This window comes from Papilio xuthus, unplaced genomic scaffold (assembly GCF_000836235.2).
Source record: "Papilio xuthus unplaced genomic scaffold, Pxut_1.1 DF826159.1, whole genome shotgun sequence".
Lineage (NCBI taxonomy): Eukaryota > Metazoa > Arthropoda > Insecta > Lepidoptera > Papilionidae > Papilio > Papilio xuthus.
The window spans coordinates 912427-932983 of record NW_013532490.1 but is presented as its reverse complement, the minus strand read 5'-3'; the positions used below and the strand labels follow the sequence as shown (position 1 = coordinate 932983).

The following is a 20557-nucleotide window of genomic DNA, read 5'->3' as shown; positions in this document are numbered from 1 at the left end:
AGGAACACATCCATAGTGGCCATTTAAGGACTAAAGCCATAAGCATTTTTTTATTAGTATATACAGGCAGACTATGGCCTAGTCACCCCTGACTTAGGGTAAGCTCCCAAGACCCCCGGTGGAGACGTATTGATGTACGTGATCTTATGATGATGATACAGGCTGTATGTACATACATCAGGCGTGTGCTCGTGTTGGCTGTAGGTGCGCTCGACGAAACGGTCGAATGCGGAGTCTCGCTCGAGGTCGAGCGTGCGCGCGAGCACGGTGCACGTCATGTCACGCGCCGGGTCCACGATCAGGAAGCTGCGTTCCTTGTCTTCCGATATTTCTTCAGCCGCCTGCTTCGGGTCAGTCTAGGATTATAGTTTATCATAATACAAGGTCTTGGCAAAATAACTTACAAGTGGAAGTGACTTGCGATCTTGTAATATTTACCTGTTGTGGTGCGGGGTCGAGCACGGTGGCGACGCGGCCGCTGAGCGCGTCCGTGATTACGTAGCAGCGCGCGCGCGCCGCGTCCGTCAGCACGTACGTGTCTGCCGCCTCCGCCTCCGCCCCGTTCTCGGCCACGCCCTCCGCCCCGCCCTCCCCAACGCCGTCCTCGCACCACGACGTGTTGTCGCACGACATGTCGTCAAGCGCGCTCTCGCCGAACACGTGCGAAGATTCTTTAGCTGCAACAAATGAAAACATTCTAATTATCATATACATTTTTTATAAAACATTTCAAACCACTGCCCATGAATCTCGTTCTTATACTTATATAAAAATGCAAGAGTTGGTAAGCGAAGCAACCGATACGGTAGTTTGCAGCATTTTCAATTCTACATTGACATTACGTATCGTGCAATCTCGAGTAGAGAGTAGGAGCGTGAGGGCCAGGCCGGCCGGGATGTGAGGGTATGTACATACCGTGGTGGCAGGACGGAGGGTGTCATGCGGCAGGGGGCGGGTTGTAGGGATGTGTACGTACCGTGGTGGCGGGCGGGGGGCGGCAGGCGGGGCAGCAGGCGGCAGAGGGCGTATCCGCGGCAGGGGGCGGCGCGCGCCACGCGGTACCGGCGACGCGCGCTCTCCCACTCCTCGCCCGCCTCTACAACAGCCGGGTGCTTAGGGTCCAACCACGCATATTTGAACCCCTACTACGTAAGCCCGTCGCATGTCTGCGGTCAAACCGGGATTACGTTCTGTCTTGTATTATTATTCTTTCTTTAATAAATGTTGTTTTTAAAACTGCACCATTTTGGTGTTAGTAAAAATTTTAACAATCTAACATATCTAAAGCTTCAAACAATTTCGTATGAACGTGGTTCGACCTTTCATTTTTGCTCACTTCACTATAAATAGTGCTATAAAATATTTTTTTTAATTTACAGCAATTAAGCTATTTCGATCGTCATATCGTGATTTGTAGGTTACGATCTGTGTTTTATCTGATTTTAATTATAGCCGAATATAGTGTAGTGAACAAAAGCCAGGAGTGAACGGGATAAAAAAGGTAAATGCCGAAAGCGATAAAAGCGTAAAGAAGTTATACTAACAAAGATCTGTTCCTTGGGGCTATTAAATTAAACCCTATATATTTTATAATGACATATTCACCTTCGTACGCGCTGCCCGCGCCGTCGTTAACGTTGTCAGACATAATCTCATGTTCCTCATTGCCATGCTCCAAAAACACGTCCTGGAATTTAACATCAACATAGTAACCAATATTTGATTTTTCACATCGGAATCACGAGTACTCTTCTCCAAGACGTGTAAATTTGAGAAGTTTGAAGGATTCGCACCTTGTTGGGTGCATGTTTGTAGTGCAGGCTGATCTTGCTCAGCTCGTGGTCGAGATGGGCTAGGCGGGACGCGTGCGCCGCGACGCCCCCGGCCACGCCCACCGCCCCGCCCGCTTCAGGCCCCTCGCCCGCCTCGCTTCCCGGCGCCTCACTACCCTCTCCCGTCTGCATACAATGTTTTAGTTAAGATATCAAATATTACAAAAAAAAATCGAAGCATAATTTCGTAGAAAGTGACGTACCTTATGCGTGGGTATGGCGTGCATGGCGCGCTGTGTGGGCGACAACATGGGGCTGTACTCCAACGGAGACTGCGGCGACACCGGGCCCTACACACAACACATAAAAATATTAGAAAATATGACAACTATAAAATATGGTATGCATGTTTGTATGTGTGTTTGTGCATCATATTAATATATTTTTAAAACTCACGCTGTTTGATATAGAGGAGAGCTTCTGCTGCAGAGATAGCATGTACTCGTACGACTGGCTCTTGTTGGGTGTGCTCGGCTGCGACGACCCAGTAGAGTTCATGTTTGTCATACCTGTATATTAACACTTATATCTTATATACTGTAAGAGAAGAATTTATTTATTGTGTTAACAAAAAGCAACTGACCAGCTCCATCGAGTTCTACAGCCCTGCGCGCGAGCGTGTGATGAGCGTGGTGCGCGTGCGCATTGCGGTGCAGCGGCCCCGCCCCCACCAATGACAGTGCAGGTCCGCCCACACCGAACTTCTGCCCACCCATGAGATTCTGTCCCCCAACGCCCAAATTCTGAGTTGCTAGACCTGTTACATAATTTTTACAATGAGATGTCTCTTTGAATACTTTAACTAAATATTAATCGGACGTTTGCTATAACTTAATTACAAATTAAGTAATGCAGTTTACCTAAGTTTTGTCCAAGATTCTGCCCCATGAGGTTCTGGTTGAGCGCCAGGTTGTGGGCGGCGAGCTGATGCTGCAGCATGGGCGCGCCCAGCCCCAAGCCCAGGGCGAAGCCCCCGCCAAGCGCCGGCGCGCCGAGCGGACACACCGAGCCCTGCAGCGCTTGCTGCTGAGCTGGAGGAATGTCGATCAAATTTACACTTGAAACATAATTCAAATATTATAATTTGTACTAAACAAGATTTCGTGTCTTAAAGGCAATTTTATTTTTTTTACATTTTAAATCGAGTCATTTCATTTAAAGTTCCTGATTGTGGCTTATTGACCACTATATAGTGTTTTTTTTTTTGCCTGATGGTCCTTCGAGTCTTTGTGTACATATTTACTTAGGTCATTTATATAATCACAATAAGTTAAACCAAATTTACTTGTTTTAAATACAACTTGCAAAGCGTAATGAGTGATGTTAGTGCAAACAAAATGTAGTTAGACATGTTTTAAACTAAATTATTTACAAAGCTATATAAAATTCGTACCGATGAAATGTTACAAATAGCCGAAGTCTTTGCTTTGCGGTGGAAAGCCAAGTATGTTTAGCTTAAATGTTTTGCAGTAAGCCTGGCGAACTATAAGCCGGCCACCCATATTAAAAAAAAATACTAAATACCGATTAACCCGTAAATAGATTTTAGCAATTTAAATTTAGATATCAAATCAAATTACTCAACAGGATAAAATTTTGAAATATAGCCAAATTAATTATAGCCAATTTATTACCTATGAAATCGTTGGCGGTAGCCGCGCAGGCCAGCACCGGTTGGTAGTACTTCTGCGGCACGTAGTGACCCGGCAGCCGCGCGCCCGCCAGCGTGCCGCACGCTGCGCACACGCAACATTCAACACGCACGCACACGCACACGCACGCACACGCACACGCACGCACAACGCATACCCAATAATATAAAACACCTCGCCAGGTGGCGCCTCTATCGACTTTATAATATTTCCCTATTTTTCCGCAATATGGCGAAGTTTTTATACTCTTGGTTGGGCTATATAATGTCATTTCAACTTAGAATGGACATTAGAAAAAAACATAACTTATTTTCCTTTATACAAAATGTATTGAAACGAAGTAGAAAAATATCAATTCTAAGTTAAAAAATGGTGCAACATATAAGTATTATAAAGTAAATTGTTATTTAGTTAGCATGAAAAAGAAATTTGCCATGCAACATAAATATAAAGAACTTAAGTTTTAAAAGCAATTAAATATATTTTAAAGAATAAATCCGAAAAGAACTATGTCGGTCCTCGTTACTGGACTAGATTTTTATCAAGTCTTTCAATTTCATTGCAATGCAAATATGTAAATTTATTAAGTCGTAATGTTTGTGTGTCTGTGTGTGTCATACCGGGCTGTGCGTTTGTGAGCAGGTTGTTGTGCAGCGCGAGGTCTGGCTGCGGGTACTGCGATTGGTTCAGCAGACCCAGCAGGTTGGGGCCCGTCAGGTTCTGCTGTTGGCTGCAACAGGAATATAACACTTCAATGTGTCGCTGCACTTTGCTAATGTCAAAAAGGTTCATTGTTATACTCACTTCATAATATTCTGCTTCAACAACATCCTCTGTATGTTCTCTGCGTTCGGAAGAGCATCGGTCAGGGTCGCTGCGGGCGCGAGGGCAGGTTGGGCGAAAGGCAGCCGACTCAGGCCCACAGGGTCGGCCAGCGTGGGTCCCACAGCCCCCAGGCCCATTCCGAGGCCCAAATCTGCGCCCACTCCTATCGGCGTACCGACTTGGCTTAATCCGAGGAGGGGCGTATCTGTTGCTATTTGGAGGGGCGTGCTCAAGTTGGTTAGATTGGCCTGAATCGTCCCGCTGAGCAGATTGGGGTTTATCATTGGGTTTTGGAAGGGCAGCGCGGGCGGGATGGTGGGCTGTATGTTGTTGACGATGGGGGCGGTGATGGGCGGCACGACGCTCTGCGCTATGGGCGCGCTGATGGGTATTTCTTGCTTCACCTCCATCCTGTGCTCGGTGACGGTGTGGGGCGGGTGCATCTGCGACGCTACTGAATACTGGTGCGTAGGAACATATTTTTCTTGAGGAATGACTTGCGGTGTGACTTGTGTGGCCGGTGCGGGCTGTGGCGGCTGTGCAGGCTGCTGAGGCTGGTGAGGTTGCTGCGGCCGTTGCATGGCTGGCTGAGGTTGTGAGGGCGGCGGGGGCTGTTCCTCCGGCAGCCCGTTGACCTGGGCGTCTTTACGAGGCTCCTTGGCGACCTCGGAGTACAGCTTGGGCTCGGGAGGCTTCTCGGGCTCGATCTTCTCCTCCACGACGTCCTCACCTCGGTCCACCACGGGGCTGACTAGAAATCTCGATATCTTACGAGTAGGTTTTTGGGTTTTCTTCTCGCCGTTTTGTGATTCAGAACTGCCAGAACGATCTGGTGGTATCGAGCCGCCGTCCGACTGATTAGAACCTAAATATATAAAATGTTTATCTTTTAAAGCAATGTTTTTAATAAGAAAGTGAGAGAAAACATAAATTTTAAGTCCTAAAAAAAAAGAACGATTCCGAAGCTTCTACTGAAAGCTGAAGCAGCTATAGGCTATCAAAAGATTTTAGGTTACTTATAAATAGATGTTATTCAAAGCAGATGACAGATCTTACCTATAGAAGAAGCGGTGCTGATCTTTCGCGAAGATATCTCAGCGGGTAAGTGTGCGGGAAGGGCGGGTGCGGGGGTGGGGCCGGGGGCAGGCACAGATGCGGGTGTGGGTGTAGGAGTGGGCGTGGGCGTTGGTGCGGGATCTGCAGGTGTGGGCGTGGGCGCGGAGGGCACGGGCTCATCGTCGGCCAGCTCGGCGAGCGCGATGCTGTCCTGGCTCGCAGTGGGCGTGGTGCACTCAGAGTTGTCCTGATTCGAATCAGTCAAGTTTTCTTCACGCTCCGTCGTCTCCGAGTCGTAGTCAGTCTAAAAGTAAAGGAACATAACATTATTTTTTAGCGTTCAAGACATATGTATAATTAGTATCAATTGTTGTTCATAAGACAAGTCGTGGTTTAGTGGGCGTGTACCTTATCCATATTGAGGCGGAGCGCGGCGTGGTGGGCGGGGCTGAGCACGGGCGTGGCCGCGGGGTCGCTCAGCAGCTGCTGCACGATATCGCGGATCAGCTCCGTGAACGTCACACTCTGCCACTCCGGTAGCAAGTTGTTTGACACCTGTGATAATATTAATGCGTGACTTTGCCGTCTTAAGTATAAGAACATTTTTAGAAAATTTGCAAATTACAAACTCTAGTTATTTTCTGGTTAGACTTACGAGATTACTGGCTATCTCCTCCGGGTTGACGTCGGTGACGTCAAACTTGAACGTGACAGTTTTGGACTTCGACTCGAGCTGACACTCCACAACTGTGGCTGAATCGTTCACTTCCAGCACTGTCAGTTTGGGCAGCTTGTCTTTCTCCCGAGAACGTTTCTTAGAGCCCCTCGACTTCTTCTCGCTGGTGATGGGGGATGGTACTGCAGTGCTGACGGAAACTGAAAGCAATTCTTTTGTCACGTTACGTTGTTAGACATTGAGTATTACAATCCTTCTCAATCAGCCGTTGCTTAAGATACAAATATCATACAATTTCGACTAACCTTCTTGTTGTGCCTCTCCTAACTTCTCTTCCACGGAACTCAACTCTGGAGGCTTGATGCCATCTGGGTGAGTGGAACCAGATGGGAATTCCGTCATGGGAGTCAAAAATTGTTCCTTTTGCCCACCGTTGACGTGTCCGTTATCCGATGGCTCGGAAATACTCAACTGATGCGGTATCGATTCTTGTATTTGAGCGGAGCTTTGAACCGATGTCTGTGCAGAAAGTTGACTAGACTGCTGGACTGATTGTTGCACAGATGATTGAACTGTTTGTTGAACAGACTGCTGGATAGATGGCTGAACGTTCTGTTGGACTGATGGTTGAACAGATTGTTGCATAGAAGGTTGCATAGATGTTTGGATCGTGGTTTGTACAGATTGTTGGACTGGCTGTTGCACTGATTGTTGGACCGAGGGTTGGACCGTTTGTTGCACTGATTGTTGAACTTGTTGTTGCACAGAGGCTTGTTGCATTGGCTGCATATGCATCTGAGTGGAATCTTGTACATGAGAAACATTTTGTTGTACAGACGCCGCCACCGAGGACGGTATAGTTGGCTCCGTTTGATAGGAAACGTTTTGCATCGTCTGAACGGACTGGCTCTGCTGTTGGTACATCTGCAGAGGGTTGACAGAATAATTCTGCACCGGAGTGCCTTCATGACTAGATATCTGTCTTTCGCTCTGCTGAACTGCACTGAAATTCTGAGCCAGTATGTTATGAGGGAGGGATTGTCCTTGAAGAGGATGCATTTGAGGAATGTAATGGTCCTCTTTTTTCTGCATTTGCATATCGATGTACTGATTTTGATACTGCTGCATTTGATCGACGGACATCTGCGGTTGTAACGGTGGCTTCTGCTGATACTGATCCTGCACAAGTGGTTGCTGCTGGTCGTGCATGTCAGCTGTGCTTATTTGACTTTGTTCGGACCCCTGCCGTTGATACACCGGGCGTTGCGCTCGCAACATCTCTTCGACTTTTTGCTGTTGTTGTCCCATTAGCTGTTGCTTTTGCGCCAACAGCGCCAAATTCTGCTGATCGATGATATTTTGTTGCGTTTGCAACTGACGCTCCTGCTGCGCGAGGTATTGCTGCTGCTGGAACAACGTATTTCTAAAGTGTTGTGGAGAGAGTGTCTGCCCGGGGAGGTGCAACTGTTGCTGACTAAGCATATGCTGTTGGAAGACTAGTTGTTGCTGCGCCAGCATTTGTTTCTGCATGTTCAACTGTTGCTGAGCTTGTACCATCTGTTGCTGCGCGTGCGCCACCTGTTGCTGCTGAGCTAAAATGGCGGGGTCGACTGCGGCCGACAGTATATTAGGTTGTATGAAATGCTGCTGATTCTGTTGGTAAGCGAGGTTTTGAGTAGCTTGTTGCATTTGAGATCCCAGCAAGTTCATGGTCTGCTGCAGGGCTTCCTGCTCCTGCTGGGCTGGCTGCACGGGCACATCGACGCTCTCGGTGGTGGGCTGCTGACTGAGGGCGGGCGTCTGCTGGGCCTGCTGCTGCTGCTGCATCGCCTGCTGCTGCTCGGATTCCGACTCCTTCCTGGATTGCAGCGTGTCAGGCCTCTGAATGATCTGCGCGAGTATATTTTGCAGATTTTGCAAGGACGGATCGAGAACCTGACCGGTGACGAGATTCGGCTGCGGGCCTGCGATGGCGGTTTCCTGCGCAGTGAGCTGCTCCTCCATCTGCTTTTGATGTATGACTGCCGCCTGGTGCCGCATGATGTTCTGCTGCTGCTGTATGATGTGCTGCTGTAGTGCCTGGTTCTGGTTGGTGATTTCGTTGAGGCCGAACTGCGTGTTGAGTATGTTGTTCTGGTGCAGCTGCTGCTGGCTGGAGACAGGCTCGAGCTGGGCCTGCTGCTCCATGAGCTGGGCGGGCACGTTCTGGTCCAGCATCTGCTGGTTGAGCAGATTGTGCTCCATGAGCGCCTGCTGCTGCTTGATGTTCTGCTCGAGGGATGTGAGCGAGGGAGATATGCGTGCCTGGATCAGGTTGTGTTGCAGGATCTTCATCGCCGTTTCTTCGTTACTCATTTGTTGATATTGTTGCTGTAAGAGTTGTTGTTGAGTCTGAAGGAACTGCGATTGTTGATCTAGCCTGTAACATACACGCTTATTTACCCAATATATAATTGTAGTAGAGCGTCAGTGGCTCAGTGGTCAAGCACTTGACTTGCAATCTGTAGGTCCTGGGTTCGAATCCCGCCATGTACCAATGTGTTTTTCCATTTCCGATTTACATATGTACATTTATCCGACGGTGAAGGAAACATCGTGATGCAACCTGCACATATCTGAGAAGTTATTCAAAGATATGTGTGGTTGACTATAGCCTAATCACCCTGAAGTTAGGGTAGGCTCCGAGCCACTCGGTGGGGACGTATAATGAGCTGATGATGATGATGATGATGATAATTGAAATATGTATTTATTTATTAATACTATTGTAATCACGTACTGTACGGCGGCTAAAGTTGGCTGCGATCCCACTCCGTTCAGAAGTCCGGCTTTCACTTGGTCCACAGGACTGGCTTGCTGTTGGTTATGGAACATCTTTACCTGAAAGATACATTTTAATTATAGCCACTTATACATAGCAAAGTATTCAAATATGGTCTTTATTACGTTGATAATAAAGTTGTTCATATACCTGTTCTAACAGCAATTGTTGTCTGTTCTGCTCGTTGATCAGCTCCTGGTTGAACAACATCTGCGCTTTCTTCTCGCTCCTCTCTCTGGAACAAAAACATTCTTAAATTAAATAAAGGCAAAAAAAGCACAACAAAACAAAAACTTTATTATTTACCATTTAAAACACCCTAAAAAACAGAATAAGGAAGTAACGTTTAGAAGATTTGCGGGGTACAAAGAATATTATTTAATACGTTAATTTTAGCGAAGAATTAAGGGTTTGTAATATTCCAGTTAGGAGGCAAGGTAAACAATCTACCATCTACATTACGAAGGGGAAGATTTATGCCCAATAGTTAAATAAAAGCTACTAAACCGATTCTTATAACCATAAGATAACTACAGTTAACATTTTGCACCATTAACGTACAATATCGTAATTCGACCTGGCGACACCGGGCACGAACATCTAGAAAAACAATATAAAAAATAAAAATTACAAATCTTACAATATTAAACTTGTGGGTTAGACTGCGGTGACATATATAATTGTTTTTTTTTAATATAAGAAGTCAATACCTACATCGATTTGCGTCACGACAAACATTAATAATAAAAAGTTTAATATACCTCTAAGCTATAAGTAAACAAAAGAAGTCTACTAAAATCTAAAATAACGTCGACGACTCACTTTTATCGCGGCTTTTCACTTAAGAAACATTTATACAAACACTATTGCCATCTCTGTTATTACAAAGAAAATGAACGAGATGGTTATATCTATTAAACGAAATTAAAAACATCTAAATTTTAATTATAATGCAGTCTGTTTAACCTTCGAAATTAGAAACCGCTATTAATAGGGTATGTAATTACACAATGAAATCGTTTAGATCAGAGGTCGAGTCACGCGAATCTGAATCACTGTAACCTGAAGTAGAGGTTGTGCTATCCAAGTCACTGTATCCATGACAACGTGTCAACTATGTTAATTTTACAATAACACCTAGAGATTCGCGAACTTGCAGACAGACGGACAGACAGACAAAAAAATGATTTTAGTGAAATATGACACTTTAAGGTAGGTTTCTTTTCTAGCACAGTTGAACCTTTTTTTTTCAGAGAGGAATGCTTTATGCGTACTCTGCGTCCCGGGGGGGACGCGGCAGTTATGTGGGATTCTCCTCTATAGCGGAGGCATACCCACTAAACCCCTCTGTTCCTCCAACGCATCGGGACGGGGCCACGGGCACGGTTGAACCTATCTAAATGTAGAAACGCTCTATCCATAAAGTTTTAAGAGACGTATACAGCCTACAAGAGTGTAAAATTCTACAATCGACTATTGTTAGAAATTTAATTTTTTTTTATAGGAGAAGGGGGCAAACGAGCAACGAATCGCCTAGTATTATTTGATCCGACGCCCATGGACATCCGCAACGCCAGACGAACCGCAGATGCGTTGCCGGCCTTTAAGGAAAGTGTACGCTCTTTTCTTGAAGGCCCCTAAGTCGTAACTGTTTGGAAATACCGCTGAGGACAGGGTGTTCCACAACGCGGCTGTGCGAGGTAAAAAGTTACGAGAAAATCTCGTCCTTGTGGAATGCCAGCCATCGAGATGGAAAGGATGGAATTTGGCGCTCTGTCGACTCGTACGATGACGGAACCCAGCGGCAGGTATGGTTCCAAACAATTCTTCGGAACACTCCCCGTGGTAAATCCGGTAGAAAATGCAAAGGAAACTGACATCCCTTCGCAGAGCCAATGTGTCAAGCCGATTGGTAAGATCCCGGTCGTTGACGATTCGAGTGGCACGACGTTGCACGCGGTCGAAAGGAAGAAGCTGGTATTTAGGAGCTCCGGCCCAGAGATGCGAGCTGTATTCCATTGAAATTCCTCATAACATTCAAAAGGAATAAACCTGACCTAGTACAATAAGACCGGTTACAAAGGTGAGTGGACGCGTGGCCCATTCGACCCGCTTGCCAATCGAGCCGTAAGTACGGAAAATGTAATCTTATATAGGGCTTCATTAAAAAACTACATGTCCCACATTATTACAAAGAACTAGTTTTTTTACGTTCACGATAAAAATCAAAATCGCAAAGCAACTTTCATATCAATGTATTACGGTTTCGGATCAACGACCTAATTAACCTACAAGGAGGTTGTCGTGCAATGTATGTTTATAAAATTAAAAAATAAACTTTCTCCACCTGTTTCAATATAAAATCTATTTTGGCAAATAAAATACATCCAATTTGCATTAATTTATGATTCACGCTGTCGTAAAATTTCGAATCAATTTCATGTTATCGTGAAATGTAAGCGTCAATAGCCTAATGGTTAAGGGTACGGATTTCCGACCACGAGGTCAGAGATTCGAATCCCGCCATTCGACTATTGTCGTACACCATATCGTAGTACAAGCCTAGAGCTTAGTTGGAATGGTTAAAGAGATATTATATATATATATATATAACTAAGCTCTAGGCTTGTATTAGGATTTGGTGTAATATACATATGATATAATATCTATGTATATATGTATATATATATATATATATAGTTACATTTTATATATATTCATAATATTGCATTCACCTTACTAAGATTTATTATTTTAATTCAAATGATATATAGGTCAATATACCTAAACCTTGTAAATCGATCGAAAGCAGACATAAACTAAATCCGACCGAACGATACAATCCAAAATTATATTCAAATTATACGCGTGGCTGTACAGCTGAACGACCTTTGTCACGCGAATTCTACGCGACTATAACTGTCATATGCAGCCTGTCACGATGACATTAAACGAGTACCCATATTGACAAAACGTAATAAAAAAAAAACTTTTTATTATTTTATTATTAATTAAGATTTAAATCACTTTTACTACAATAAAATTTTAAAAAAGCAACAGTCAAAATCCTAACTTTTGAAAGGCTTAAAACCACGCAATAAATAAGGTCATATCCAATTAAGACAGCGAAAGGTTTCTTATGAGAGAAAGTATTTTATTTTCACACAGCAAAGATGTCACATTACAATGTAAAAGTGGCAAAGTATTTGAAGTCTGTAGGTAATAAAAAATAATCACTTGAGTACTGAGTTCAAATTTAATTAAAACACTATTAATTTTTAAACATCACAAATAACTCTATAAAATTACAATAACAAATGACAGGAAAAACTGTACAAACGATTCGGATTTCTTATCAAGAATGGAGGATGTGTGCGTGCATTTTATAGCATTTTATAATACTATACTTTGTGACGTCACAGCAATTAATAGCCAATGAAGCAGCGAATTTGACGTGTATAAATCACAATACTATGCGTAGCTCACGATTTCATCTGTATAGAATTAAAACCTACCTAGTTACGTGTTACAAACATCTTTACTTACAAACTTTAACATTTATAATAAGTAAGTCGTAAGATGTTATAATGAAATAGACACATAATCTTACTATTATTATGAATACGAATGTTTAGATATATGGATGGATGGATGTTTGTTTGTAGCAATCTCCGGAACGGCTAAACGAATCTCGATGAAATTAGTCACAGATGTAAAACATACACTGGAAGAACACATAGGCTACTAGGTTTTTTAAAATTACGTACCGACGGTGTCGCGGGCGACAGCTAGTATTGTATATGTATTTGTCAATTAAAACAATTGGAAGTGACACCACAATGTGATTGCAAGTGACATATTTGAAATTATAATATTGTCAGACAGACAGATGTACATAAGGACATCTGTGGATCCGAGAATTTGTATCAAATCACATTAATATTATAAATGCGAATGTTTCGATGGTTGGATGGATGGATGTTTGAATGTATCTTGTGTGCCAGCCAGCCGTGCTTGTAGCGCTGCGGCTGCGTGTCCCTGACTGCGTGGTTCAGGTGCGCCGCCGCCCGCCATTGTTTCTCGAGCCCACCGCTAGGACGAAGTTATTGGAAAATGCTTCTATAGTGCGGGCTATACGGCTTCTCAATATCATATCTAGAGATATAGATTTATTTAGTTGCAGCGAGTCGAAATTCACAGAGGCTGCGTACAGATGTGTGGAAGACGTTTGAATATTGATGTTTAGTTACGCGTTTATATATTCTTGCACTGTATTATATGTATTTTTTTTTCTTTTTATTTATCATTGTTATATGTTATTTACTGTTATTATAAAATATGTTATCGTGTAAACTGTTATGTAAAGTGTGTATAGTGTCAAATTGGTTGTATACTGTAAGGATGCTATGCAGTTTTTAAATAAATAAATAAATAAAAATCTTCAGAACGGCTGAACGGATCTCGATGAAATTTGGCATACATATAGAACATAGTCTGGTAGAACACGTCACGGGCGACAGCTAGTCATTAATACAAATATGATTTTAATATGTGCGTTGTGGAGGCGAGGTTTATACATCCGCCTGTCTCTGGTAATATTAAAAACGCCTGATATTATCTTAACCAAAGTGACCTTTGTAAATTACAGGCGTGTAAGGAAAATAAAATCAAAATAAACGTCAAATTATTCATTTTCCTGATTTTTTTTACACCTCGCATGTAACACTAATAATATGCAAATAATTTTAAGTCTTAACAGTGTGTGTTTCGTTCGACTAGCATTAAATGTTTTAGGGTTCTGTACCTTGAAAGGAAAAGAACCCTTATAGGATCACTTTGTTGTCAGTCTATCAACATCCTTTTTCTCATTAACGCGTAAGTTAATAAAGTTGAATTTTTCTTTTTTATTCAATAGTAATGACGATAATTGTTTTTTTCTTTACAGAATGCCAGTAAAATAGCCCATAAATATTTACAAATGTATTACGTTTTATCTTTCACTTTATCCACATCACTACGATAATGTACGTAAATGAAAGTATATTTAACTCATCAAAGATAAAGAGATATTAATTAAATCGTAGAAAATGTTACCTTCATCTTATAAATTTAAAATTTTAAAACTTTCTAATCCATAAATCGTTCATCTTAATTTTGAATTTTTGCATTTTTCGCGCCTAAAACCATACACATGTTATCTCTATTTACAAAGAGAATGTTTACGATATATTTTCGTAAACTCCTTCGTTTAAACCCACGCATAATTTAATTTGTACATTCGCATAATTCAAACATTATTTTGAAATAAACTTTATAACTTACTTCAACATACAGATGATATAATCCAAACAATTTCAATTCACTGTTAAATAACATATTTATCACTTTACACAACTTTGTTAATGTAAACTTTGGATACGCGAACAATAAAACTGTTGTCAAATAAATGCAGTAAGACACGTGGCGTTAACATGGTAGTAGTCGGCGACTGTTCCGCTAGTAGGGCGCGACGCGATTTCATTATCGCTGACAAGCGTAGGGAGGTGACATGTTTTTATTATTCTTATCGATATTATTATTATAAATTCATAAATCATTTTTATACTGAGTGGACGTCGATTCAAATGCAATGCGTAATAAATAATTTATTTAAAGTTTATGAAAAATATTTGTTATTTTAAAATAAACTAAAAAAATATTTTATAGAATTAATTTCTGTATAGTAATAAAAATAAATATCTCTAAATTAAAAATAACTTTTAAAATACGCCATCACACAGCAGAAAAAAAACAAAAGTCAACAACCTAATTTTAATATATTGATTTGAATAATTAGATACTGCTTAATTTATATTCACGCAAAATAGTATAGAACAAAATATATCGATATTTAAAAGTTAGACATCACTAGTAATTGAACAGTGTTATGCGGTGCGTGTGCATAGAGAGAGCTCATCGGACAATTGAAAGGTCGCATTGTGCACATTAATTGGCAGCTATCGGCACTATCTGCACATTTGTACGAGCATTGTCTGCGAGCTTGCATAATTACTGCTTCATACCTAGACATAGAGCACGTGGCCTGACATGTGACCACTTCCGGGGTCAATCCTGCTCCAAATTATATATTTATTTCATTAGAAAAAATTACTAAATAAGCCAAATTGTTAGGTTTTGTATTCGTTTTGTTTAATAATTGTCGAACGAAACTTAACACAAATATATGTTAAGCGTTACATTTATAACTTATCCTAGAATCCTATATAACAATCAGTTTCTCTTACGGTAGGTTTTTGAGACTAAAATCCCAATTTTAACATATTGCAGTTTAATCAAAGATAATGACAGGGACGATATGTTTTATACAGATATTTTTTTCTCAGAAAACAACGGTTGGTAAGTCTATGGATTAAACGGTTCAAAGAACAAACTAAACTGATGACGTCATTTTGAACAAGACGCGCTACGCTTGGATTACGGTTGATTTGGACTTCGATTCGCTATCATATTAGTATTACTTACGGAACTATACAAGAACATATTATGGTTAAAATTGCAACATGTTTTTATACAATTGTTTCGGCAATGAAAACGCTATATATTTTGTGTTGTATACTAACCGGTTGAGCGAGATGAGCTGTGACTTGAGCAGTTTGTAGACGATGCGAGCATCCTCCTCCATGATGAGGCCCGCTTTGGCCATCTCATTGGCCACCTCCTCGCAATCGTCCTGCTCCATATCAAACTCGAACTGGATCGCCTCGTTCTCCTTGTGCGTGTAGGATCTGCACAACATAATTGGTACAACTATAGTCGAACCGGGATAACCGAGAACTGGATAACGAGAAACCTCTATAAGCAATAATTATTGTCTAGTCCTTACAGACAATATTCACAGGTGGGAAATCTGTGTAATGGGGAATGTCGCGGTCCTTTGGACTCTCGCTTATCCGGATTTGACTGTATTTGGAACAAAAAACTTGACTGTAAATGCGTGAAATAAAACCCGGAGTAGCAGCGTCTTTTCATCTAGTTCTTACATTGGCCTATCGATCCACGGATTCAAACGATATTCCCATTGGATCAATCGATCGGTGGTCAACGAAAAACCGGCTTTATTCTAGACTTAACTATTCGAATCTTACTAATATTATAAACGCGAATGTTCGGAGGTATGTATGTATGTTTGTTGAAAATCTCCAGAACATCTGATCGGATCTCGCTGAAATTTGGCACAGCCGTAAAAAATGTCTGTTAAAACACATAGGTTAGTAAGTTTTTTTAACTACGCGCAAACGGAGTTGCGGGCGACACTTAGTTTTACATAAATTCGTTTAACTGTTCTAAAGTGGTGAGAGCAGTCCGTACATTTAAAGTTTCTTATTTACAATATTAGTAAGATTTAAAATATTTAGTGCCTTCTCTATGACACTTGTGTCGCTAGTATCGCTAGTGTCACGCAGAGGTGGCTCCATCTATGTCTATTGCTCACCGTTTCTTAGGATCAATGATCTTAAGTCGGAACTGTATCTTGGTGATGTCGGAGGAGGTGACAAGGTCGCGGCCGACAATCTCCAGCCGCAGACCGATGTCTTCACCGAAGAACTCGTGGTTCAGCAGATCTTTTACCTTGGGCCTGACACAAAGATTTAAAATTGGTCATTATAATATTTTTAATAAGCAAATTTAACTGTTTTTATATCATTCTATCGTCTTTTTATAAGATAACAAATGACAAAAGTGCTAAAAATATTTTTTGCTAAATATAGATCTAGATAATAAATATTTATCAGTACATTAGATCAATTTATTAGGTAAAGAATTTAGTATCAAATAGTTTTTTTTTTATATTTATCTTACCTATCAGTTTTGTTCGGCTTTATACACGACTCGATGATATCTTTCACTTCAGGAATGTTCACTTTGTCCAAACTCTGCGGTTTCACACCCTGACAACAAAACAATACTATCAGCTCACTATACGTCCCCACCGAGGGGCTCTGAGCCTACCCAAAGTCACGGGTGAATAGGCCATAGTCAACCACGCTGACAACTGACGTACTTGTGCGTGTGTACGTGCACGTGCACGTGTACGCTGTACGTACCGAGACGACCTTCTTGTATATCTGTGCGGGTCCGCTGCACTCGCTGTAGGGATACTCCCCGGTGGCCATCTCCAGCATGCACATCCCGAACGCGTACACGTCCACAGACTCGTCGTAGTGCTCCTCGTACATCTCCGGCGCCATGAACTCCGGCGTGCCTGCACATACACAACATATGAACAACCGCAAGATGTTGGCAAGCGCCACGAACGTAGTTAGTGCTACATTTTTACGTCTAGATTTTTTCGTAAAATTCCAATTCTCAGCAATTTTTTTTATACAAACTGATATTTCATTTCTTGACATCAGCCTATATGCTATTGTACTAAAGAAATTTAAAACAATAATCGTGGGTTTCTGAGATGAAAATCCCCGATTACATGATGGCGTTTTATACAGAGATTTTGGTCTCAAAAACCAATAAAAAAAACTGTTTACTAATGTAGTAACTCACCAATAACGGACTTGGCAAAGCTCCTGTTCTTGAGTGTGGCAAGTCCGAGGTCGCCGATCTTGACGCTGCCCGTAGTGCCCGTTATGAAGATATTGTCGCACTTCAGATCTCTAAACAAATAAATAACATTTTGATATTTAATTTTAAAGAAACACCTAAATAATTGCTACGTTTACATTATGTCAGTACAGTAGGACAGTAGCGTTCTTTATAGGGCTGGCCACTAATATATAAACTAACTGGCGCCAGTGAACCATAACACCACATTCCAGGCCTGCGTTAATGTTCTTCTATACTGGTGTAATGTAGACCGGGCATGAATTGAGGTCAAACAAACACATGACCGTCATTAAGGTATTACATTTTCTCACCTATGAATAATAGGCGGTGTCCTAGAGTGGAGGAAGTTCAAACCCTTCAGAATCTGTCGACACCAAGACTTCAGAACTTTGGGATTTATCTTCTTAAATCTACGCAGATAACTGTAACCAAACAAACAAAAAATAATAACAATGATAAATTTTAATGAAATAGATAAAAAAAAAATCTTACTAATGCCAAAATTTGCATAGATTTATTTTTTAACTCCTAACACGAATATTTGTGCTGATCGTATCGTCATCGTCAAAATTTGTATTCAAACTAATGCAGCGCCACCTAACGAGCTTAAATTACACCAAAAAATCTCATACTAATTTTGATGGAAATTGACGATGACGACGAGAAGGAGATTGTCACAAACGGTACTAGGAGTACAGAAAGACTGGACAGATTTGGAATCAGAGATAGATTACAGTCTGATAAGCGCAAAGGCCATTGTTTTATTTTTTAATTCCCTTCTTCTTTCCCGCGACATCTTACATAAGGCGAATGATAACTTACGCTTTAAGTGTACCGGAGAGCATGAGTTCTGTGATGAGGACGATGTTCTTCTTCTTGGCGACAGTGCCCTCCCAGTAGTTGTAGAACCTCACAATGTTTGGATGCTGCAACTTCTTCAGCATATCCGCCTCCTCACGGAAACGGAGACGCTCCGTTTTATTTAGCTTTTTCTCCTGTACATACATATTTGATGTTTAATATTTGTAGTCAAAAAAAGAAATGTAATTTTTTAAATTCCACTCATATTATATTAGCAACTAACTGTCGCCCGCGAATGCACCTGTGCAGAATTAAAATAAAAACTTAATTGTAGGCTATGTGTTCTTCCAGACTATATTCTACACCTATGCCAAAATTCATCGAGATTTTTGCAACCGTTCTGCAGATACCTTCTAACAAATGTCTATACATAGAGACTCTCCTTATTTATAATATTAGTAAGTTGATACATACCAACAATTCGCACCACGCCACAGCAACACCAGTCTGTGTATCCAATCCATGGTATACAGTTTTGAAGGAACCTCTGCCCACCTCTTTGTCGTATTTGAAAAACCTAAAACAAAACAATTAATAAATATAAAAAGTTTACATCAATGAAAACTTACTTTAATAAAAAATATAAACATACCTTCCACACGGTGATACACCAATAGGTTCCTCTTCATCTTCTTTATCCTGCTTCTGTTTATCCTTCTCCAGATCCAGTTTATCATAGATAGGACCGTAAACCAAACCTAAACACATCATTAAGTTAATTAAAAACAAATTAAAAAAATCTATTGACAAGTCTGTTTCTTGTAACAATATGCCAATTACTAACATTAGCCACCGGTATAGTTCGATTGTCACTAAATCCAATGAATCATAATACAGGCTTAGTAATATTGTATAATAACATTCAAACTTTACGGCAGCTCCGCGCGATTGGCCGAGCATGTCTTTGTCGCATTTACATGCGACTGTGAGATTAACCCGTTAGGGGGTGGACGAAAACAATATTTTTCAGCAGTCTGCGCAGTGACCTCCCCCGAATCACTTGACACCCCGTTCTAGACAGCTTTATCAGCGTTCTCAGTGAGATTTCTACTATGAATTTAAGGATGTGGGGGGGGGGGAATTATGACGCCTCTTTCTTTCTGTTCAGAGCTTTGACCGGTCGCCTTACTACGACCTACCGTAACGCCGGTACTGCTCACAAAATTGTGTTCGACCCAGCTTCTCGTACTCTATTTCTAGCCACCATAAAGTTTGAATAGTACTATATTATGATAAAGTAAAATGGGAACAAGAATGATTCAATTACAAGAAATTGGTGCAAATTGCGAATTGAATACTGAGAAATGCACATCATATCAACTCAATTGTATATTACAATAAGTAACATCCGTAAAAAAAGTTTTTTTAAAACATAATCTAATCTATACTTTTCTCGTGTAATTTTTCTCAGATTAAGGTCGTTTACGAGCACATTCACATTTAAACCTTACATAGAACTTTCAACTAGAGTTTATAAAAATCTGAAATATTCAGAATATTTAGCTAGAATATTTAGCTATTCTCATTTTATCTAGCTAAATATTTAAGACTTTTAAACTTTTTACAAATGTTATTTAATTTTTATATCTATTTTATAATAGAACTAGCTGTAGCCCGGGACTCCGTGCGGAACTGTTCTACATTTATGTCAAATTTCAACTGGATCTGTTCAGCTGTTATGGAGATACCTTCAAATATCCATCCATCCAAACATTCGCATTTATAATATTAGTAAAAAGTTAAACAAACAGTAGCTGGTGATAGTTGATAATTCATAGATTATTTTTTCAATAATTTATATAAAAAATTATTAAGATAAGATATATCTTATCAATTACTATGTTTCATTGAACTTGACATAACAAAAACATAGCATTATTGGTTGTAGTGAGGAATAGTATAGGTACTTGGATAAGCGAGAAACCTCAATGAGCGAGAAACCTCTAGGAGCGAGAAATCTCTATAAGCGAGAAGCCTCGATGAGCGAGAAGCCTCTATGAGCGAGAAACCTCTATAGGCGAGAAACCTCTATAGGCGAGAAACCTCTATGAGCGAGAAACCTCAATAAGCGAGAAACCTCAATGAGCGAGAAACGTCAATGAGCGAGAAACGTCTATGAGCGAGAAACCTCAATGAGCGAGAAACCTCTATGAAAGAGAAACCTCAATAAGCGAGAAACCTCTATGAGCGAGAAACCTCTATGAGCGAGAAACCT

At 41.1% G+C, this 20557-nt stretch overlaps 1 protein-coding gene across 7 annotated transcripts in view; it reads right to left on the bottom strand.

Moving 5' to 3' along the window:
* Wnk (Wnk kinase) overlaps positions 1-20557 on the bottom strand; it is a 37372-nt gene that overhangs the window by 991 nt on the left and 15824 nt on the right. For 3 of the 7 annotated variants that reach the window (XM_013319268.1, XM_013319269.1, XM_013319270.1), the window contains exons 7-34: positions 18935-19040; positions 18757-18859; positions 18304-18476; positions 17793-17903; positions 17422-17531; positions 16968-17125; positions 16723-16811; positions 16355-16498; positions 15483-15647; positions 9424-9462; positions 9013-9097; positions 8821-8921; positions 6347-8460; positions 6021-6241; positions 5774-5920; positions 5366-5669; positions 4289-5174; positions 4105-4214; positions 3467-3568; positions 2693-2863; positions 2416-2589; positions 2229-2341; positions 2036-2122; positions 1794-1958; positions 1606-1687; positions 977-1096; positions 439-677; positions 177-356 (exon numbers count right to left, since the gene is read on the bottom strand). In XM_013319268.1, the coding sequence (XP_013174722.1) occupies positions 177-356; positions 439-677; positions 977-1096; positions 1606-1687; positions 1794-1958; positions 2036-2122; positions 2229-2341; positions 2416-2589; positions 2693-2863; positions 3467-3568; positions 4105-4214; positions 4289-5174; positions 5366-5669; positions 5774-5920; positions 6021-6241; positions 6347-8460; positions 8821-8921; positions 9013-9097; positions 9424-9462; positions 15483-15647; positions 16355-16498; positions 16723-16811; positions 16968-17125; positions 17422-17531; positions 17793-17903; positions 18304-18476; positions 18757-18859; positions 18935-19040 (6599 nt within the window). Of the gene's footprint in view, positions 1-176; positions 357-438; positions 678-976; positions 1167-1605; positions 1688-1793; positions 1959-2035; positions 2123-2228; positions 2342-2415; positions 2590-2692; positions 2864-3466; positions 3569-4104; positions 4215-4288; positions 5175-5365; positions 5670-5773; positions 5921-6020; positions 6242-6346; positions 8461-8820; positions 8922-9012; positions 9098-9423; positions 9463-15482; positions 15648-16354; positions 16499-16722; positions 16812-16967; positions 17126-17421; positions 17532-17792; positions 17904-18303; positions 18477-18756; positions 18860-18934; positions 19041-20557 lie in introns of those variants that run through there. The other 4 variants (XM_013319273.1, XM_013319272.1, XM_013319271.1 and 1 more) reach the window with 4 other exon arrangements.